The sequence below is a fragment of the Nicotiana sylvestris genome, chromosome 5 (genome assembly GCF_000393655.2).
Source record: "Nicotiana sylvestris chromosome 5, ASM39365v2, whole genome shotgun sequence".
Classification (NCBI taxonomy): Eukaryota; Viridiplantae; Streptophyta; class Magnoliopsida; order Solanales; family Solanaceae; genus Nicotiana; species Nicotiana sylvestris.
The window spans coordinates 45,038,857-45,062,272 of NC_091061.1; the positions used below are offsets into that span (position 1 = coordinate 45,038,857).

The 23,416-nt window shown below is 36.9% G+C and overlaps 3 protein-coding genes across 3 annotated transcripts; all 3 read left to right on the forward strand.

Annotated features, from left to right (window-relative positions):
• The first annotated feature begins 178 nt into the window (after positions 1-178).
• LOC138868583 (uncharacterized) lies at positions 179-4,341 on the forward strand. The gene is made up of 3 exons (XM_070146141.1): positions 179-258; positions 1,082-1,156; positions 3,705-4,341. The coding sequence occupies exons 1-3, from the start codon at positions 179-181 to the stop codon at positions 4,339-4,341; spliced, it is 792 nt and encodes a 263-aa protein (XP_070002242.1).
• Positions 4,342-6,060: 1,719 nt separating this feature from the next.
• LOC138868584 (uncharacterized) lies at positions 6,061-6,555 on the forward strand. Its single transcript, XM_070146142.1, has one exon. The coding sequence runs from the start codon at positions 6,061-6,063 to the stop codon at positions 6,553-6,555; it is 495 nt and encodes a 164-aa protein (XP_070002243.1).
• Positions 6,552-7,229, forward strand: LOC138868585 (uncharacterized). Its single transcript, XM_070146143.1, has 2 exons — positions 6,552-6,873; positions 7,171-7,229. The coding sequence occupies exons 1-2, from the start codon at positions 6,552-6,554 to the stop codon at positions 7,227-7,229; spliced, it is 381 nt and encodes a 126-aa protein (XP_070002244.1).
• Positions 7,230-23,416: the final 16,187 nt, after the last annotated feature.

Below are 23,416 nucleotides of genomic sequence, written 5' to 3' on the forward strand. Positions count from 1 at the left end.
AGGGCATGAGACGTTACAGGAATCTCATGTTTTCATGCTATTAGCGCTATGATTCACAACAGGGTGACCCTTTGACAGAGATGCACTGGTGGTACAGTAAGGAGGCATTTCTACTTATAGGCACAAGCTCCAACTTGTTAAAGGAGAATTTTTTTGAAAAATTAACCCATCACAAGCAATGAAGCCCCTAGAGTTGGTGAAGTTGGCTAGCAGGCCTAAAGTTAAGAGGGATAGGCAGAATGATGAGGCAGTTAAAAGGCAAGGAGTATGGTCATAGTCCAGAAAAGATAGAGTCATGACTTATGGCAAATGATGACAACCAAACCATAATGCAAGAACATGTGCTCAGGTAATCCACAATTTGTATATTTTTTATTAAATTTTGTACTTATTTATGTTTTCTAACTTTATTTTTTAACATCAACCAAAGGGAAAACAACTAAGAAAGGGAAAACAATCTTTAAAAAGGACAAGAACTTATTAGATTCTTAAGCAGAAGATGAAATACAATGTTCAGTACCACAAATGACTCAATCAAGTCAAGAAAGTAGATTTAGCTTCATGCCTACACCTAAAGTTGGCCAATCAAGTATGTTTCCAAATTTTAAGCTTCCAGAGATGGAATATGATGAAGATGTTGTGGGTAGGCCAATAGTGATATCAGAAGTTAAAACAAGATTTCAACTAAGGCAGCAGGTAAACATACCATCTGGGACAAAGTCAATCAACTTTACTGGTGATCACACAGGTATTAGTGAGCCCACATATCTTCCATATTCATCAACAAGCCTATTGTGAAAGGGTAAAGCAGCTACAACTTCAAATCAGTTAGAAAAACAAAGGCAGGAGAAGATTGGGAAGCTGAAGTTAAGAAAAGGAAATTGATCAAGCTATTCTATGTAGTTTTGTGTTATGTTGGTAACTGAATTAGATGTCATAGTATGACTTAAGTTGTGTTAGTTTTTAGGATTATAATATGACATCCAATCATCAGTTTGACCTACTATTTTTACTATTTTTGGTGATATGTAATTACTGCATTGACAATACTTCTAATATGTAATAAATGTTTAATTTTCAGAATTTCATGTTCTGTAATTACTGCATCATCAAATGAAGTTACTGCATTAGAGCAGATTGTTATCATCAGTTCTTGGTAATTTGAGATCCCAATAGGCAGTATTTCTTGACTTCCAAATTCCCGCCATGATAGCAATGACAAATGCCCTACAGCTTCTTCCCTTGGTATTCCTGGCCAGCCTACTCCATATACCCCCTTATATTTTTATGTTGTACTTCTTTCCCTATCCATATAAGAATTCATTGTAAGCTGAGAAAGTGCATTCAAAGAATATATGATCCACAATATGGTCATCATATATTGTACACCTATCATCTTGACTAGTACCCAATCTATACAGCCTATTCTTGGTCAAGAGTCACTTCTGTAAGACCCGCCAATAAATAAAATTGTGCTTTGTCACATTTCCTCTGCTCCATACTCATCTCCAACTGGGTCAATCCTCCTTATCCCTCATTTACCATTTGTATCCATTACTGACAGAATATTGAACATGGACACTTAGCCACCCATTCAAGACAAAGCCAGAGGAAAACATATCTCTTGTACTGCATACCATTTTCCAATTCAACAACAATCTTGTGGTCGTGTGTACTGCCACCACTCGATGTCTTTTAAGCATACCATTTTTCCAATTAAATATGTCATCTTCGAGCAATTGAATAGGGACAGGACCTTCAAGTTGCTTGTTTTCACTGCACATGCAATAAAATAATGAGTTACTAAAATTAATCCAAACTTTACATATAGCTTTATATATTCACTTACAAATCATAATGTGTTGATATCCCATTATGGATATTGTCCTGTTGATGATGACTCCCAGATGGACCACCATGATCCAACACACCAAAATTAGGCATATTCCAAGTGGGTGTTGGTTCATAAGTTGTAAAATTCATATTTGGTCGGTATCCCATGTGGATATATGACTGTTAATACAAATTCAATGCATGAAAATATACATCTTAACACAAAGAAAAATTGAAGTTTACCACTCGAATTGTAGATTATGTAAACTAGGAGACAAATTATTTCCTCGCTCCTCATTCGCCCGTGGAGATAATTTTAGATCATGCCAAACTCTTTCACCCGGAACTTGTTCGGCAAAAAATGCTCCAAAATAATTACCTGATGATTGAGGGATATCCCTACTTTGCGCAACCTCATTATTGCGAATGTCTTCAGCCTTGACGTATATTTCCAATAGTTTTATCACAAAATATTTCCGGTATTCATCCGGAGTCCTCAAAAAATCTTTCAGAGTTTCATCATCTTCGATGTTAAACTCAGTATAACAAGCAACCTCTTGCGGAGTCACAGAATATGGATATCTTCCGGTTACTTTAATATTCAACGAATGTTTGCTCACACTCATTTTCTTTTACATAATAACATTATCAATATATCGTACTCCATTATAAGTGGCAACTTAACATGATACTGTGGAGATAAATTATAGCTTACTGAGTTATTTGCCACTACAAAATCTTAATTCTTCGCTCTTCAAACATTATGACAAAATGCCAAATAACTAAACGAAGAAATATTTTAGAAGACTTGAAAATGTTTATAAGATTTTCACAAAATCCTTAACCTCTTTAAATAAGGCAAAAACCAATCTGAGGGTACAATTATTTGAGGTATAGCGCCTTAGCTTAAGACGCTATACCCAGTTGAATTATTGTTATGTCAGTTAAGCCTGCAAGAATTATTGGTGGGCCCACATAATACATATAGCAGGGTAGGTTAAGGCTTTGTATATATATAGCGCCTTAGATAAATGTGCTATACTTAATTGGGCAAACAGTCGTTAAGGTATAACGTCTTTTGCTAAGGCGCTATATATATTTTGGTCACCAATTTTTTTTCCACGCATTTTGGTTCTTTGAGTCTAAAAGAACCACATTTTGGTTTCAGTCACTCATTTAAAATTATTTTTTAAAATCCATTGAAAATATACAGCAGTTAATATGAATGTTATGGTAAATTATGCACTTCATTTATTATTTTTTAAGGAATGTGCAAAGTCTATAGTAGACAAGTAAAAGTGAATGAAGAGAGTAATAAGTACATACATGGGAATATCTGGGGGGTTCCATGGGGCACGTGAACCCATGCTCACCTCCCTAAATCATGTATAGTAATGTTATATCTTTTCAAATTTTTTATATATCTGTATGTGCACTTGTGCTTAAAATATTATATAATGTGATGATTATTGGGTGTATCTCTCTAGGTGAGGTTGTGAGTTCAAATCATATGTTAATCTTGTTATTTTTTTCGTCTCTTTTTTTCTAGAACTAGACGCCCACGGGAGATGGGCGTATCTGGTATTATTTTTTGCATATTAATTAAGAACTTTTTTTATTTCTTTTTTGTTTGGTTTATTCTTCAAATTTTTTATACATTGAAATTCCTATTCTTGCATCAGGGATCAACACTTAGCCCATTTTTATTTTCACTGAATGGATTCTTTAATACGTCACATTCAAGGGGAGGTGCCTTGGTGCTTGTTATTTGCGGATGACATAGTCCTGATTGATGAGACGCGAGGTGGCGTTAACGAGAGGCTGGAGGTCTGAAGACATACCCTGGAGTCTAAGAGTTTCAAGTTGATCAGGACCAAGACAGAATACTTGGAGTGCAAGTTCAGCGGTGTTACCCAGGAGGCAGACGGGGATGTAAAACTCGATACGCAAGTCATTTTTAGGAGAGAGAGTTTCAAGTATCTGGGATCTATAATTCAGAAGGATGGGGAGATAGATGAGGATGTCACACACCGTATCAGAACAGGGTGGATGAAGTGGAGGCTTGCTTTCAGTGTCTTGTGTGATAAGAATGTACCATTAAGACTTAAGGGTGAGTTCTACAAGGTAGTGGTTAGACCGACTATGTTGTATGGGGCAGAGTCTTGGCCAGTCAAAAACTCCCATGTCCAGCAGATGAAGGTAGTAAAAATGAGAATGTTGATATGGATATGTGGGCATACTAGGTTGGATAAAATTAGGAATGAAGTTATTCGAGATAAGGTGGGAGTGGCCCCTGTGGAGTCAAAGATGCGTGAGGCAAGGTTTAGATGGTTCGGGCATGTTAAGAGGAGAAGCGCAGATGCCCCTATCAAGAGATGTGAGAGGTTGGCCTTAGGAGGTGATAGGAGGGGTAGAGGTAGGCCAAAGAAGTCTTGGGGAGAGGTGATCAAGCGGGACATGGCGCAACTTGAGATAACCGAGGACATGACTCTAGATAGAAGGGTGTGAAGGTTGAATATTAGGGTAGAAGGTTAGTAGGTAGTCGTGCGTCTCCCTTTGTCTTCTCTAGCTCGATAGTATTAGCGCTAGTACAGTACATTTTTTCCTTAGTTTGCTATATTCACATGTCTTGTTTCGTTGTTACTTGCCATTGGTATTTCCGTAGTTTGCTAGCAGTAATTTGTTCATATTCTCATTTGCTGCCTTGGAAATAGTTTTCTAAATATGTTATTTTGCCACTACTTGTTATTAGTACCCTTTTCATATTATCTGTTGCTATCTTCGATTTAGTTTTCTAATTATTGTCTTGCTATTACTTTCTACTAGGGCTTCTCTCACCTTCTTTAGCCAAGGGTCTATAAGAAATAGTCTCTCTGCCCTTCTAGGATAGGGGTAAGGCTGCGTACATCCTACCTTCCCCAGACCCCACTTGTGGGACCACGCTGGGTTGTTATTGTTGTATTGAAATTCCTATTCTTCTTTTGTCATTGTAAAATTTTATATGATTAAACAAACTATGTATATTAAAACTAGTAGTAGTGTATGATGTAGCATAGTCAATAGGTTCAATTGATCCCACTATTTTCAACATGGAAAATAGATATAAATGTGAGAAAATTACTATTTTAAAAAATTGAAGTTATAATTCTAAAAGTGTAATGGGTGCTCAATCGTAAGAACTAAAGGTTGAACCCATAAAATTTATATTCTAGATCCATCTCTTCTTAATAATACACCCATCCTGTTAAAATTCTGGATACGCCTTTGAATATATACGTCAATGTCACGACCCGGATTTTTTACCCTCGGGAATCGTGATGGTGTCTACTCGTAGAAGCTAGGCAATTTTTTTTTAACTCTTTCATTTTTAACCCTTTTTAATAGTCTGAATTAACAGGTATCCAACATTTAGATATTAACGATAAGTGAAATCAAGCGGAAGACTTAATCTAATATAATAACCAAGACCAGTACGATAATGACAAAACACATCTTTACTCGGAATCTGGTGTCATAATATCACGGACGGACTAAGATTACTACAACAATTGTTTGAAAGAAATACAATCTGTCTCGAAATCTAATGAAAACAGAGTACATAATAAAGTAGAAGAGAACGCCGGGCCTGCGGATGCCTGCAGGACTACCTCGAGATCTCTGGCTGCACTGAAGGTAGGCTCCCCAAGTGTTACTGTCCAAAAGCTGCTCCGGAATCTGCACATAGTGCAAAGTATAGCATCAGCACAACCGATCCCAGGTGTTGGTAAGTGCCTGGCCTAACCCCGGCGAGGTAGTGACGAGGATATGACTAGACTCCAGATAAACCTGTGCAGTTATATAATATACAACGGAAAATAAACAGGAATAAACAATTAATATGGGAGGGGTACATGCTATGTGGGAAATATCAAAATATCAAACAGTTATATAACATCTGTATGTGCACTTGTGCTCAAAATATTATAAAATGTGATGATTATTGGGTGTATCTCTCTAGGTGAGGTTGTGAGTTCAAATCATATGTCAATCTTGTTATTTTTTTCTTCTCTTTTTTCTAGAACTAGACGCCAACGGGAGATGGGCGTATCTGGTATTATTTTTTGCATATTAATTAAGTACTTTTTTTATTTCTTTTTTGTTTGGTTTATTCTTCAAATATTTTGTACATTGAAATTCCTATTCTTGCACCAGGGATCAACACTTAGCCCATTTTTATTTTCACCGACGATGGATTCTTTGATACGTCACATTCAAGGGGAGGTGCCTTGGTGCTTGTTATTTGCGGATGACATAGTCTTGATTGATGAGACGCGAGGTGGCGTTAACGAGAGGCTGGAGATCTGGAGACATACCCTGGAGTCTAAGGGTTTCAAGTTGATCAGGACCAAGACAGAATACTTGGAGTGCAAGTTCAGCGGTGTTACCCAGGAGGCAGACGGGGATGTAAAACTCGATACGCAAGTCATTTCCAGGAGAGAGAGTTTCAAGTATCTGGGATCTATAATTCAAAAGGATGGGGAGATAGATGAGGATGTCACACACCGTATCAGAACAGGGTGGATGAAATGGAGGCTTGCTTTCAGTGTCTTGTGTGATAAGAATGTACCATTAAGACTTAAGGGTAAGTTCTACAAGGTAGTGGTTAGACCGACTATGTTGTATGGGGCAGAGTCTTGGCCAGTCAAAAACTCCCATGTCCAGCAGATGAAGGTAGCGAAATGAGGATGTTGAGATGGATATGTGGGCATACTAGGTTGGATAAAATTAGGAATGAAGTTATTCGAGATAAGGTGGGAGTGGCCCCTGTGGAGGCAAAGATGCGTGAGGCAAGGTTTAGATGGTTCGGGCATGTTAAGAGGAGAAACGCAGATGCCCCTATCAAGAGATGTGAGAGGTTGGCCTTAGGAGGTGAGAGGAGGGGTAGAGGTAGGCCAAAGAAGTCTTGGGGAGAGGTGATCAAGCGGGACATGGCGCAACTTGAGATAACCGAGGACATGACTCTAGATAGAAGGGTGTGGAGGTTGAAGATTAGGGTAGAAGGTTAGTAGGTAGTCGTGCATCTCCCTTTGTCTTCTCTAGCTCGATAGTATTAGCGCTAGTACAGTACATTTTTTTCCTTAGTTTGCTATATTCGCATGTCTTGTTTCGTTGTTACTTGCCATTGGCATTTCTGTAGTTTGCTAGCAGTACTTTGTTCATATTCTCGTCTGCTGCCTTGGAAATAGTTTTCTAAATATGTTATTTTGCCACTACTTGTTATCAGTAACCCTTTCATATTATCTGCTGCTATCTTCGATTTAGTTTTCTAATTAGTGTCTTGTTATTACTTTCTACCAGGGCTTCTCTCACCTTCTTTAGCCAAGGGTCTATCGGAAACAGTCTCTCTGCCCTTCTAGGGTAGGGGTAAGGCTGTGTACATCCTACCCTCCCCAGACCCCACTTGTGGGAGCACGTTGGGTTGTTGTTGTTGTTGTATTAAAATTCATATTCTTCTTTTATCACTATAAAATTTTATATGATTAAACAAACTGTGTATATTAAAACTAGTAGTAGTGTATGATGTAGCATAGTCAATGGGTTCAATTGATCCCACTATTTTCAACATGGAAAATAGATATAAATGTGAGAAAGTTACTATTTTAAAAAATTGAAGTTATAATTCTAAAAGTGTAATGGGTGCTCAATCGTAAGAACTAAAGGTTGAACCCATAAAATTTATATTCTAGATCCATCTCTTCTTAGTAATACACCCATCCTGTTAAAATTCTGGATACGCCTTTGAATATATACGTCAATGTCACGATCCGGATTTCCCACCCTCGGGAGTCGTGATGGCGCCTACTCGTAGAAGCTAGGCAATTTTTTTTAACTCTTTCAGTTTTAACCCTTTTTAATAGTCTGAATTAACATGTATCCAACATTTAGATATTAACGATAAGTGAAATCAAGCGGAAGACTTAATCTAATATAATAACCACGACCAGTACGATAATGACAACACGCATCTCTACTAGGAATTCGGTGTCACAATATCATGAACGGACTAAGATTACTACAACAATTGTTTTAAAGAAATACAATCTATCTCGAAATCTAATGAAAACAGAGTACATAATAAAGTAGAAGAGAACGTCGGGCCTGCGGATGCCTGCAGGACTACCTCGGGATCTCTGGCTGCACTGAAGGCAGGCTCCCCAAGTGCTACTGTCCAAAAGTTGCTCCGGAATCTGCACATAGTGCAAAGTGTAGCATCAACACAACCGACCCCATGTGTTGGTAAGTTCCTGACCTAACCCCGACGAGGTAGTGACGAGGCTAGGACCAGACTCCAGATAAACCTGTGCAGTTATATAATATACAGCGAAAAATAAACAGGAATAAACAATTAACATGGGAGGGGTACATGCTACGTGGGAAATATTAAATCCAGCAGAAACTTAAGAGAAATATGAGAGAACAATTCAAGATTTACAACAAAACCAGAATAACACTGTTGCGGCGCGCAACCCGATCCCTATCATTTAACACTGTTGCGGCGTGCAACCCGATCCATTTATATCACGGTTGCGGCATGCAACCCGATCCAATATAATATTGTTTCGGCATGCAGCCCGATCCAACAAAACATTGTTGCGGCATGCAACCCATTCCAACATAACATAGTTGCGGCGTGCAACCCGTTCCATATATTGTATTGTTGCGGCATGCAACCCGATCCAACATAAAATTGTTGCGGCGTGCAACCCGTTCCCAATATAGTATTGTTGCAGCGTGCAACCCGATCCAACATAACATTTATATACCTTTAGCAACAACCATACCAAGAGTCCCGACAAGGGACCAACAATAAGCTACACTATCCCGGCAAGGGATTCGACAGTAAAAGTAAATACGTCCCGGCAAGGGAAAAACAGCTATAACCAATCTTAACCCAACTTCTACTCATCTTAGCTAACACCAATACTCAATCATAAGTAATTTCCATGAAAACAAACTTAATCCTTGCTTAATATCGAGAATCATCAATTAAAGCATCCGTAGTACTATTTAAGAACACAAAATAAAGTGCAATTTAAGACTCACGGTCATGCTCGACACCAATGTATAGATACTCCCTACCATACCTATACGTCGTACTCAACAAGAAACAAATAGAAAATAGGCCACCACTCTTAATCCCTCAAGCTAAGGTTAGATCGAACACTTACCTCGAACTTCCACGGCCAACTCAAGCCTCAAACACCGCTTTTCCCTTTGAATTCGGCTCCAAATCAATTATATCTAGACATAATCGACTTAATAACATTAATAAACGCTAAACAATCCAATTCCAATGCTTAATTATAGCTTTCCAATCATTCTTTCCAAAAAGTCAAAAATTGACCCCGGGCCCGCTTGGTCAAAACGCGAGGTTCGGACAGAAACCCGATCACCCATTCACCCACGAGCCCGAATATATAATTAGTTCCAAAATTCGACCCCAAAACGAGGTCTAAATCACAATTATACAAAAAGCCCTAAGTCTACCCAAATCCCTAATTTTCTACCCTTAAGAATATGATTTTAAGCCTAGAAATCTAATGGGTGTTAATGAAAATTGAAGAAAATGAGTCTAAGATTACATACCTATGAATTGATGGTGAAATCCTCTTTCAAAAATCGCCCAATTTGGAGTTTGGAAGAAGAAGTTATGAAATTTTGATTAAATCTCGATTTGGCTTCTATTTTAAAATCACTGGACATGCCTTCATCGCGTTCGCGATAGGCCTGTCGCGTTCGCGAAGAGTTGGGCCTAAGTGACCTTCGCGTTTGCGACATTGGGCTCGCATTCGTGGAGCTTTGACTCCTCGAGCCTTCGCGTTCGCGGGCCAGTGGCCGCGTTCGCGTAGCACAAAATTCCCTTCCCCCTCCCCAGGCCCAAATGCCTTCGCGTTCGCGAAGGGAAACACCCCCAAGGCTTCGCGTTCACGTCCTGTGCCTCGCGTTCACATAGAAGGAGATTTCCTTTAGCCTGACTAACCCTTCGCGTTCGCGAGAGTCCTTCCGCGAACGCGAAGAAGAACACACCAGCACACCAGAAAACTGAAAACCTGCAATCTTTTCCAAGTTCAAAACCTTCCGAAACCCATCTGAAACTCACCCGAGCCCTCGGGGCTCCAAACCAAATATGCGTACTAACTTAAAAACATCATATGAACTTATCCGTGCGATCAAATAGCCAAATTAACCCCCTAAACAACGAATTAAACCTCAAAATCAATGAAATATTTCAAAACTTCTTAAAACATCAAATTTTGCATTTAAGGTTTGAATCACGTCAAACGGATTCCGTTTCTTACCAAACTTCACAGAATTATCTTAAATCACATATAAGACCTGTACCGGGCGTCGGAACCAAAATACAGGCCCGATACCAACATGTTCTAATCAAAATTCATTTCCAAATCCTTTAAACAATTTCAGAAAATAATCTTCTTTAAAAATTTATTTCTCGGGCTTGGGATCTCGGAATTCGATTTCAGGCATACGCTCAAGTCCCATATTTTCCTACGGACCCTGGGAGACCGTCAAATCATGTGTCTGGGTCCGGGTCCGTTTACCCAAAACGTTGACCGAAGTCAAATTAATTCATTTTATAGTCAAAATTTACCTTTTTTCACAGATTTTCACATATAAGCTTTCCGGCTACGCGTCCAGACTGCGCACGCAAATCGAGATAATGTTAAAAGAAGTTTTAAGGCCTCGGAATGGAGAATTCAATTTATCACCGTCAAATTTCTCAAAGATTGTGAGGAAATAGCTCATTTTTGCTTTTGATTGAAGGTAATTGTCACAAAGACTTTATTACATCTATCAAGTTTTCGTTGTCATGAAATATTCGGTATGTGAACCTTCAGTAGAATATTGAAAAGATGGTCTGCGTAGCTCAGTTTTCATGATAAGACTCTTTGTTTTCTGTAACCTTGAGAAGCAGAGTCACTCCACACAGCTATGTAAGAGCCAGGTCCTATTCATAAAGTTCGTAGTATGATTGTTAATGTCCTTTCTTGGGGACTCAACTCATCTTCTCTAATTAATAGAAACATGTATTATCAGTTACAACTCTTATTAATCGATATTATCTTCTTCATAATTTTAGATATTTCATAAAAAATAAATATGATGAATCCTATATGAATGTTTAATATCGGTAGAAACCTTGGGCATAAATCACTCTATAGAGTCTTAATGTCCGTAGAATCCAATGGCATAAACCACTGTATAGAGTCTTGAGTGCCTTAAACAATAATATGTTGGAAAAATCAAGATGTTATCTATACATGTTCAGTTATGCTTCAGTGTTGTTCATTTTTTGTAGTGTTCGGGAGATATTAAATCATCTTGCTTCATTGAGATATATGGACACCAGCTTCCCCTCAAGTTTTCCTTGTTTTGGTGTGCAACTTAAAACAAGAAAACAGAACTTCTACCATTTTGAACTAAATCTTGAATAAAGGTAATTTGATATGGAAGCAGAGAGAAGTTGGTGTCTTGGTGATGTGCAAACTTGGAATTCCTCATTGAGTAGAGATAAAGACACGGATAAATTATTCCATTTCAAGGTGCGTCGTTCCTTTACGTGCTTTGGAGTTTGAAAAAGCGAAAAAGATAAAAAGTAGGATTACGAGGTTAATTTCACCTATAGTCACTCAACTATGTTTTAATTTCACTAAAGTAACTCAACTATTTTTTGTCACTTAAAAGTAACTAAACTTTCACATTATTACTTAAAAGTCATTTTGGCTCAAACCCCTACCATAAATAGGACATGACATAAAATTTAGTGAGAAAAATCCAAAAGTAAATGTCACATAAGCTTAAATGGATTATACTCACTTTAGATCAATTTCTTTCTTAATGTGATTTGACTCATAACCCAAGTATTTTCCATAAAAAAAATATATTAAATTTCACATTAGTTTAAAATGATTATCCTATACTACATAATTCTTGCCTTTTCTGTTACATAATGCCCATTTATATTATTCTATACTAAAAAAATTCTTATCTTCTTTGTATGCCACATCCGAGTCGTTTTATAATTTTACTGAAGTTAAAATACTACTATTTCTAACTCACATAACATATTTATAATTTTCTAGTGAAATTAAATAGTATTATGTTCATCTTGCATAACATATTAATGTATCATAAGCATACAAGAAGTCAAGAATAATAATAAAGCTAATAAGAGTCTATTTTCACAATGAATATGCAATCACAGACAATCTATTGCAATTGTTTAGGCAAAAGAAATATTGTATTTGTACGATAAAAATCCCACAAAAAATCACAAGACCTAATTTTATTAGGGGTGTGTGTTTTTTCCCCCGTTGAAACCCATTTGGGTTATGAGTTAAATCACATTAAGGAAAAAATAGATCTAAATTTTAGATTTTTCTCATTAAACTTTATGCCATGTCATATTTATGGTAGGGGTTTGAGCCAAAATGACTTTTGAGTGACAATGTGAAAGTTTAATTACTTTTAAATGACAAAAAATAGTTAAATGACTTTAGTGAAATTGAAACATAGTTGAGTGACCATCAGCGAAACTAACCCTAGGACTATGCTACTCTTTTAAGTTGAAGTATGCTACTCTTTTAACCCTAGGACTATGCTACTCTTTTAAGTTGAAGTATTATTGTTAAATATTATTTTCGCATCAAAAATGGCTAAAATTTAATTAGTTTTGGAACAATAATGTATTTTCAAATTACAGTTGTAAAAGTGGTTATTGTGATATTTTCAATGGAAACACATCTTCGAAGCCGAAGGGTGTTAATGTGTAAAAATAAAGAAAAGGGCATCTTTCTTGATTGCAGAGAGGCGAGAGAGGTATGCGGAGCGTGGAAGTACGAGCTGCATGTGGATAGGGTTAGTGTGATGAGATTCTTAGCTATGTGATTAATGACTCACAGTTTTTAAAGGCTCGACAAACTTGTGCCGTCCTTCGAATAATTTACGCCACGAGGTGATGAGGAACAAATATGTGTGGAATGGTAAAGTTTTTCCTCCTAATTATGTATTATCTCAAGCTCTGAACTTTTATAGTGAGAAGGAATCCTCCTACATGGAACCTGAAAATGAAATATTGATGTAGCTATCTTCCTTGGTTCAGAGTGCAACGGAGTAGGGTTGTTGTATATGATTTAGCGGATCACTTTGTAGTTGCAGCTTCTTTGATGTTTCAAGACTGTGTCAATCCTAGCATGTTGAAATTAGGGGTGTGTTTTGCTCTCGGTTGGTTGTTCAAATATTTTGATGGTCCAGGTATAGTTGAATGTGGTACCCACGAAATTGTGCTTTCCTGCTACTCGTCAAGTGAAGATTTTACAAAGTTCCGAATGTTGTTATATGATAATCATTTTTTGTCAAAGAGAAATTCTAATGTTCTTTTGGTTTGGGTTAAGAGGCAAGCAAATGTAGTTGCTCATGGCCTTGCAAGAGAATCTAAAAATTATGCTAGTCCCATCTGTTGTGAGCATATTACTAGTTTTATTATAAACTTGTTGGTGCCTGATTCAATTTATTAGAGATGTTCGTTTGAGTTAAAAAAGAAAAGTGTATATTTTTAGCTGCTCCTAAAAATAATCGCCGATAAAATATATATTTTCTGATATATGTATATTATACACAAACAATATTCATATTTTATATATTTTGTAAGGCCCCGAAAAATTTCGCTAAATAATTTAAGATTTCGTGGTGCCAGGTAGGCTAATTATAACATTTACGTGCTATTAACATGATGGACATCAATTGGATTTGGTAAATATGTGAATAAGTCATATAATACGTAAATTGGGGTCCAAGGAAAGGTCTAAGTGTAAGTCAAATTGAAAATTTTCATAATAGGCTAAAATTCCAAATGAGTTCGCGCAAGTATACACTTTGGACGAGAATATCTAAATATATATAAGGTTTTATATGATGAACAACCTATCAAATGAAAGGTCTTCGAGTCTAGTTTCTAACGCCTCAAACCGTTTGTCATTTGGACATTCCTACGCAAAGTTATGAACAAATTACCAAAGGCTGGATTTGCAATCAATGTTGCGATCGCAAAACGACTCTGCGGACCGCATACGGGTCGTATAGTGAAGCAGAGTCGGGAAAAAATTAGGCTGTCGCATATTGATTATGTTGTCGCATAATTGATTATGCTGTCGATTATGCTGCAAGTCTGCTGTCGGGGGTCATTTTTGGAAATTTTCATATCCGAACCCACTTTGATAAATAAGCTTTGGGGCTTCATTTGAGGCTATTTTATACTAAATCTAGAGAGATATGAGAGCATTTTAGAGAGGGAAGGAGGAAGCCTAACATTATAACCATTCAATCTTTCATCAATCTTCAAGAATCAAGGAAACCAATCACAAGATCTTCATCTAAGAGGTAAGGTTCTATACACTAGATTTTAATTTCGAGTTTTGGGTATAAGATGGGTTATTGAGGTATGATTCTTGGGTGTAATAGTATTATGTATACATGCATATACAAATTAAGTTTGTGGAAAGATTGTTGAACACAAATAAGTAAAGATTGGGTTGGGGAATGAAGAAAATCTTGTAGAAGAGCTTTGAAATCAAGATGCACAACTAGTGTTTAATAAAATGCTCAAATAAGCTGAAACTACCTAATTTGTGTTTGATTTTGTTATGTCTCAAAGTAGATTGGGATGGAAGTAAATCGATTTTGCCTAGATTTGCCATACTCTTTCCAATTCTTATCCATACTTTTTCTAATTTTATTGCTTCTACGTGTTCCTCCATGGCAGTTGAAGTAAATCGATTTTGCCTAGTTTATCTCGCTTCTTCTAGTTTATCGCCTGATTTGATGACATGAATCTGAAATTGCATGTGATGAATATAATATTTGTCATTGAATATTTTGATGCTTGAATCTGGTCATATAGGTTGGATTGAGTCTTCTTAGTGATAATTTTTGTTTTTGTGCTTGATAACAAGTTAGATTTGTTAGAATTAATGATATGCAGAATAAGAATTGGGACGTGGGAATTGGGGTAAAATACATGGACCATTAGTGTTGATTTGCCTACATATTTAGGAGTTGAGCTAGTTTGGTTTAAATACATGAAATAAGAATCAAAAGGAACTGAGCATGCTATGAATTTTCCTACTTAGTTTACTTTTACCTTTTCTTACTTACTCGCTAGGAATATGCTTAGGCCGACCACACCTGGATAGGCAAACTTTAGGATTTTTGTTAGTTTTGAGGTGAGAGGTAGTTCCCTTAGTTAAATTTATCCGGGGAATACCCCGAAGGATTTGTACATATTTTATTCCGGGGAATGCCCCGAAGTAAATGTAAATGAAGGCCAAAGACCGAACGGTTCGAGAAAGCATAGAATAATATTTTATTTTTTCTTTTATTTTTGTTTTATTAGGTGGGGACGACATCGAGCCTCTTTTGATTGTTTATTTTCTTTTTGTGTGTTTTTACCTCAATTTGAATATCTTAAAAGCCAACTTGATCGAGTACGCAACCGTACTAGTTACGGGACTTAGGGAGTACCAAACAATTTCTCCCCGAGTCAAATGAACCCCTTTACCCGAATCTCTGGTGCAGACTTAGTTTTGGAGTCTTAAGTGGTTTGAAAAAAAAAAATATTTTTAAAAAAACGGTGACCTGACACACCGAAATCAAAGTCAGGTGGCGACTCTGAAAAAATCCTTTTGAACACAATTTTGTCACTTTTCAAATTTGAAAACTCTTTTGAGCTTTACAAAATCTTTTTATTATTTTAAGAGGGTTAGTGAGGTGCAAAAAGGGGTGTGACATCTCTGGCGACTCCGCTGGGGAGTTGCAGGTTCGAGCTAGTACTTGATCTTGTTGGCTTTTTAGGATATTCGGTTGAGGTTTTTATGTGTTTTGTTTGCTTTATTCGATTTTTATTTTGTTTATGTTGTTTTATTTGCTTTAGCATAATATACAAGAAAAATCAAAAAAAAAAAAAACCTAAACCTAGAAATTGGCATCAACCATTTTTTTTACATTTTGGAGACCTTTCATCTTCTCAAAACACACAAGAGAAGGCAGTCATTCATCAGATTTTGAGAGGAGAAACAGAACGCTAGGCTCCTTCTTCTTCATGGAACTTTGGATAAAACCCTAAGAGCTTCTTCTTCACCCTAAGCAAACACCCATGAACGTTCCCTCTCTATCAGTTTGAGAAAACCAAAAACTAGCCTCCTCTTCTCCACAACGCCATTCACCACCCCGTTTCTCGTCGTCAAACAACCTTCACCACCCCTCACCAGCCATGCTACTCGCCGAAACAAGACCTTGCCGTCAACTAGCCCTCAAACAAACTACGAACACCCCTAAACAGATTCTCTGACCCTTGAACACCCTAAGCAGCGACCTAACCCCACCAACCTGAACCAAACAACCATCTCCATTCCAACACCCTTCAAGCAGCGGTTGCTGCTTCTTCGCACCAAATACCACCACAGTCGTCACCCTCAACCCCATCTCCACCCATGCCGACGTTTAACCATAAGACCAATTATCGACCTTTCTATCTCTAATGCATGCGGCTGTCTCCAGCCCAAAACAAACGAATCAGTTAAAAAAAAGTCAAAGCTCTGTTGAAATTTAGTCGAAGTAGCCGTTCGAAGTGTGTTTTGAGAAGATGAAAGGTCTCCAAAATGTAAAAAAAAGACTGATGCCCAACTTCTAGGTCTAGGTTTATTTTTATTTTTCTTGTATGTTATGCTAAATGGGTGTCTAGGTTTGGGATTTTAAGTTAATGAGTTAAGAGATTGGTTTAATTGGGCTACAAGCAAGACTAAATTAGTCAAAAAAAATTAATTATATTCCCTCCTCTTTTTTGTATATAAAAATAATATATCAAACAAGATAAATTATTAAAAATACTACTTAATCTTACTTAAGAAAACAACTATTAAAATAACATTAACCGTTTAAAGCAAACCTATTTTTTATTTTTTTTTCAAGATTAAAAATGACTACAAAACCTTAATGAAACTATTTTTTGTAATTTTTGTTTTTTGTGAGAAAATAAAGTAAAAGGGTCAAACCTAATTAAAATTGCAATGTTAGGTCTGAACTAAATATTTAAAAGCTAAAATGTGTAAAAATTCGGGGAGGGTAAAAAATTACATGTCTACACTCTTCAGTTGTATTTAGAGGCTCCGTAGACAGGTTGTGGGTGGTGTCGGGTATTGAAATTAAGATAGAGATATTGATATTTGGCAAAGATGTATAAAACTTGTTATATTTTGAAAATTATGAACGAAGTTGCTAATGGAAATGAAATGGAAATCGTTAATGATATATTTACAAAGTATGATTAATGGAGTTCATCTCCTCTTTATTCATGAATTAGTTTGGGTAGAATAAAATTTAACGGGCTTGCTCAATCGGGTTTATTCGGTTGAGCGCCGGTCTCGCTCCTCGATTTTTGGGGCATGACAAACTTGGTATCAGAGCCTAAGGTTTTAAAGTGTCCTAGGATGTCTTGGAGCCATATCTAGTAGAGTCCTTCTTATCGGTGTGTTGTCGACCACATCTATAAGTTGGAGGCTATTCAGATATTTAGGAATTTCACCCTTCTTTGATACTCCAAATCGTGCGGTAGAGCCCAAGATAGGGAGCTAATTTCCTTGCTATGTCTTATTCTCAAGATGAGTAATCTTGATACCATAATCCATGAGTTTGAAGTAGTAAGGAGGGAATGACCCCACCATTGAATCTGAGGGAGATTGCCCAAGAGTTTGTTAGGAGAATGTATCGAGCCATGGAGGGATTGGTAGAACTTGTTGCTAAAAGGAGTACCCTTGTTCCTATTAATGTCACTGCACCTCCAGATCATGTAGTATATCAGTATGTTACCAATGTATGTTACAGATGTGGAGTCAGGGTGCATCAGTTAAGGCATTGTCCCGCCAATCTAAAGTTACCAAGTAAGTCACTCCTTGCTATATCATTATGAGCACCGCACGGTTTCCTTTTTGTATATGTGCACCTATATTGAAGAATTCTCATAAACACGGTCTTAACAAGATGTTGAATCACAAAACATTGCATGTATCGACTCTTTGAACGAGACGTATTATTCATGAAGCCTCCTGATCACAGTTCTCTTACTTACAACCCATTATGGAATTGAGCTCTATAATTATGTTTTTGAAGTGAGTTATAACACTATTAATACTTCTCATTTTCTTTCCTAAATTCTAAACAAGGGACTATACCCGATAAATTTCTTACAACATCTCTTAATTTAAATGGACAACATCTACTCACTTATACCTATGCATGCACCGTCGTAAAGTTTACTTATGTGGTGTCAAGTTCCATGTAAAGCATCACATTGTTGCGATCCTTCTCGAGTAACTCTTTTACTCACTGGTGTATATGGATTCTATGGTTTGAACAGTCACTCTACTCTCTTTCGAGTATCATCACGAAACCTTCTCACTGTCAAGTAACATAAGAGCATACATCAGCACCTATCATATGAGTGTATGTCAATCGAAATGGTCACTGTGTCTCTCTGAAAATTGAGATCCTCACATCTCCATCATAGGAAGATCTTGTGTCTCCATCTTAGTATAACTTTCGTGTCCACGTGGGACATCCCGCAGTAAGTAGCCCACTTTGTTCCTAGGATTATGGTCGCGCATGACGTGGTCTTGTATTGCTGTTTGGGAGATAGTATAGCAGAGGCATGTCCAGCTCATAATAAATGTTTATTTTCTCTTTATACCTCCACAACATGCATTAATTGTGTTCCTTAGTTAGTGAATTCATTGTGCTAGTTTCCCAGCATCTGTTCGATAACCATGAGAGAACGTGCCCTTCTATGTGTCACTATAACACTTCATTTCTCATGAGGACCCTCAATAGTCTCTTTGTCAAGACCAAATGCGTCTTTGGGTTTTATCATAACACAATGCCTGCTTCTCATATTTTCCTGTCTTTCATTAGCATCTGGGTATTTCTCAAGTCAAAATCCATGGAGAACTCATCATGAACATCCGCAAACCTTCCATGATTATTTTATGCTATCTTATTGGGTTCTGTTGTCTTTACACACTCGACTTGTAGAATCATTAACTATGTCATTGTCATGTGTGGGGAGTTTTGCTATCCTTGGCATTCCACCTCCCTGGGTGGATTGGAGTTTTAGTTGTCTTTCTCCCCGGAGCATCATGTTAACCATTAGAACCCCTCTATCCAATACATGATTTCATCCCAATACTAAGATGTCCTAGCTATGTGGTCTCACTCGTGAAAGGTTGAGATTAAATACATTCAGATTTTTGCACATATCATGAACATATTGATTTGGAAGACAAGTTGTCGTATCTTTAGTTCTCTCATATAGGATCAACTATCAGGAAGGGTTAAGCTATTTGAAATATGATAATTTCATAAGTGTTCAACTTCTTTTCATCCTCATGGGCTTGTAGCATAGATTTCTTGTGTCAGTTAACGTTAGGGGTGTAATTCAACTTTATTTTGAAACCCATATCGCATTCAAGGTGCCAGAGTATTCTCATTCTTGATAAACGGATTTTCCCTACACTCCAAGAGATGACTGGGTCACATACTTGAATATTCCTCCTTAATGATTCCTATTGCCAATGTACTAGTTACCCATATTGCCTCATTTGTCTAATAATTGATGTCGTCTCTATGATTAACCATGTCAGTATTGTTAGTAGTAATCTTCGTGTCTCTTAGCATATAACCTCATGAAATACTCTACTCAGCACATTAATGGATTCCTGAATAATTCCAGCCTGATCTTGAACTCCGTTGCTCCTCATTGTATTAAATATATTGGTATTGAAGGTTCAAACATGTCAAAGAAGAAGTATCCCCGTGTGATAACATATATTCAATCGGTAATTTTTATGGTTAGTTTGTGATAGCACATCTTAGAGTAATTATTGAAGGTCATCAAAGTTTTAGCGTGGGTGTTCGCATAGAGATTTAGAGTTTAGAAAGGTGAATGGGCTGTTCTCAATATTTTCCCCCTGAAGATGTTACGTGAATTGATAATGGAGGTGAAATAAGTGTAGTTCACATTAGGCCACGCTATGAGTATGATGTTTCCCCATCATTGTTCTTCATGTAATCTGTGTTTTCATATGTCTATGTCTAAGAATGTAGTTGAAAATCCCTTATGCATCATTTCGGTGGAAATTACTGAAGGTGGAGGTAATGGATAGTTGGCCTATGAAGGATATCTATTTGTCATCCTTGTTAGGTAAGTTTGGGGGTAGAGATTGTTTCCGTGAATGTGTTATGGCGAAGTTTGTAAGTATAAGAGGCCACATTGAAGGCCGAGAGTGTTGTGGAAATAAGGTATTTTCTCTTGATTGTATAGCAATTGGTTTTAACTTGAAAGGTACCTTAAAGGTATTAGGATTTAGGAATGTGCAGTTTATGTCCAGGTATCCTTATGATAATGTAGTGCTTGTAATGCTAAGATTAGTATTATTGATATATACATTGTAGTGCTTTGTCTAGTTGTGGATGTATTGTTAGGACGATTTTAGTGATTCTCTGGCAGGTGGATAGGCCTAGTTACAAAGGAGACTCTGCCGAAATTTCTGAAAAATTTGGGAGTTAGTCAAAATTTAGGGACTTGAGGTATGTGAGGAAAAGAGATATATTATATTAAGCGCTTGGAGCGGACTCTACTCCTCATTCGAGGATGAATGATCCTAAAGGGGGAGAATGTAAGGCCCCGAAAAATTTCGCTAAGTAATTTAGGATTTCGTGGTGCCAAGTAGGCTAATTATAATATTTTACGTGCTATTAACATGATGGACATCAATTGGATTTGGTAAATAAGTGAATAAGTCATATAATAAGTAAATTGGGGTCCAAGGAAAGGCCTAAGTCTAAGTCAAATTGGAAAATTTCATAATAGGCTAAAATTCCAAATGAGTTCGCGCAAGTCTACATTTTGAACGAGCATATCTAAATATATATAAGGTTTTATATGATGAACAACCTATCAAATGAAAGGTCTTCGAGTCTAGTTTCTAACGCTTGAAACCGTTCGTCATTTGGACATTCCTACACAGAGTTATGAAAAAATTACCAAAGGCTGGATTTGCAATTAATGTTGGGATCGCAAAATGACTCTGCGGACCGCATACGCATCGCATAGTGAAGCAGAGTCGGGAAAAATTAGGCTGTCGCATATTGATTATGTTGTCGCATAATTGATTATGTTGTTGATTATGCTATCACATAATGATTATGCTGCAAGTCTGTTGCCCACATATCGATTATGCTATAGCATAATTGCACCATATATTTGACTTCGGGGGTCATTTTTGGAAATTTTTATATCCGAGCCCACTTTGATAAATAAACTTTGGGGCTTCATTTGGGGTTATTTTATACTAAATCTAGAGAGAGGTGAGAGAATTTTAGAGAGGGAAGGAGGAAGCCTAACATTATAACCATTCAATCTTTCACCAATCTTCAAGAATCAAGGAAACTAATCACAAGATCTTCATCTAAGAGGTAAGGTTCTATACACTAGATTTTAATTTCGAGTTTTGGGTATAAGATGGGTTATTGAGGTATAATTCTTGGGTGTAATAGTATTATGTATACATGCATGTACAAATTAGGTTTGTGGAAAGATTGTTGAACACAAATAAGTAAAGATTGGGTTGGGGAATGAAGGAAATTTTGTAGAAGAGCTTTGAAATCAAGATGGACAACTAGTGTTTGATAAAATGCTCAAATGAGCTGAAACCATGAATATCTATCTAATTTGTGTTTGATTTTGTTATGTCTCAAAGTATATTGGGATTCTAGAATTTTCGGAACATTGTAGTAACATAAGGAAAGCTCTATTGAGGTATGTATGGCTAAAACCCCCTCTTCTTAGAAATTAAGCTCCCATGGTGTCCATGCAAATATTGTAAGTCCGAAATTTGATTGATGTAGTTCTTGTTATTTCAAGAAAATTGGTGTTGCAAGAATATATGTGAAAGGTGTGTCTCAATGTGTATGCTATTCTTAGTAAATTGAGGATATGTGAAGAATGTGAACTATGTGCTAAAATGCCTAGATTCCAAGTCAAGTTTAAATTGTGATTATTATGCCAAACCATGTGAATTCCTCTCTATGCTTACAACTTGAATTGCTCTTGTATGTGCTCATTATCTTAAATTGCAAGGTTAATATTGAAAGTGATGTGAAATGTGAGTTATGAAATATGGTCTAGTGCCAAGTATGATGTGATAATTGTGGCCCCAAGTGCCGACGAACTGATATATGTGAAATAAAAATTGAAATGAGATGATTGATAGAAAAGGAAAAACGTCTTGGTAAGACAGCCTAGCCGATCGGGCCGTGATCTGACGTCATGCCACACGCATGGTGGTATTGTGCTGATATTGGAACCAGAAAGTGAGAATGAAATTGTGACTGAGGTACATGTCTCAAATGGGGCAACCTAACCGATCGGGTCGTGATCGGACTCCGCGCAAGAAAGCGGTGTTATTGTGAATGATGATGCAACAGTATAAAATGTCCCAACCTAAGGCTATGGCAATTATGTGAAAGCTATGTGATCCCTTTTATTTGATGATGTGGTGATTGTTTAAAGCTTTTGTTGATCCTTATGATTTATTTATTCTTGTGTGGATGTTCTTTCTAATGAGATGGTATTTAATTATACATATTAGTACTATTCCATGGTACTAACGTTCATTTTGCCGGGGGCACTACATCTTTGAATGGATGTAGGTGGTTCCATAGCAGAAAGTGTTGGTCGCATCTAGCGGCGCATCCTCTTTTCAGCCGACTTGGTGAGCCCCACTTCATTTCGGGGTCCTGTATCATCTGTTCATCATGTACTTGTATATTGAGGTATAGCCGGAGCCTTGTTGCCGGCATTTTCATATTTCTCTTATGTTGTATTTAGAGGCTTCGTAGACAGGTTGTGGGTGGTGTCGGGTATTGGAATTAAGATAGAGATATAGATATTTGGCAAAGATGTATAAAACTTGTAATATTTTGAAAATTATGAACGAAGTTGCTAATGGAAATGAAATGGAAGTCGTTAATGATATATTTACAAAGTATAATTAATGGAGTTCATCTCCTCTTTATTCATAAATTAGTTTGGGTAGAATAAAATATAACAAACTTGCTCGATCGAGTTTATTCGGTTGAGCGCCGGTTGCGCTCCTCGATTTTTGGGCGTGACAATTTTTTGGCTAGCTAATGCAATTAGTTTCGATCGACCAACAAATTCTATATTTTGCCAAAAAAAAGGGTGAAATTAAAAAATAGCCAGATTTACAACTGGTAATTGAAAAATAGCCACAATTTTGAAAGAAATCGAAATTTAGCCACTTTTAATATAAAGATAAAATATGAACAAAAACACTCTTACATAATATGTTGAAGTTCAAATTATCCACTCTTATCCAATGCCAAAAATGGATGTAAGATACGATTTTTGATGTGTCGATGGGCATTTGTATATGGTTGGCTCTCCATACGAGAG

Excerpts from the sequence above, each read along its gene's own strand:
- LOC138868583 (XM_070146141.1), top strand. The coding sequence starts at position 179 with ATGAAGCCCCTAGAGTTGGTGAAGTTGGCTAGCAGGCCTAAAGTTAAG. Across the intron at positions 259-1,081 it reads AATGATGAGGCAGTTAAAAG|AATTTCATGTTCTGTAATTA; the intron begins GCAAGGAGTATG and ends TTTAATTTTCAG. Across the intron at positions 1,157-3,704 it reads ATTGTTATCATCAGTTCTTG|GACCAAGACAGAATACTTGG; the intron begins GTAATTTGAGAT and ends CAAGTTGATCAG.
- LOC138868584 (XM_070146142.1), top strand. The coding sequence starts at position 6,061 with ATGGATTCTTTGATACGTCACATTCAAGGGGAGGTGCCTTGGTGCTTG.
- LOC138868585 (XM_070146143.1), top strand. The coding sequence starts at position 6,552 with ATGAGGATGTTGAGATGGATATGTGGGCATACTAGGTTGGATAAAATT. Across the intron at positions 6,874-7,170 it reads GTTGAAGATTAGGGTAGAAG|GGCTTCTCTCACCTTCTTTA; the intron begins GTTAGTAGGTAG and ends ACTTTCTACCAG.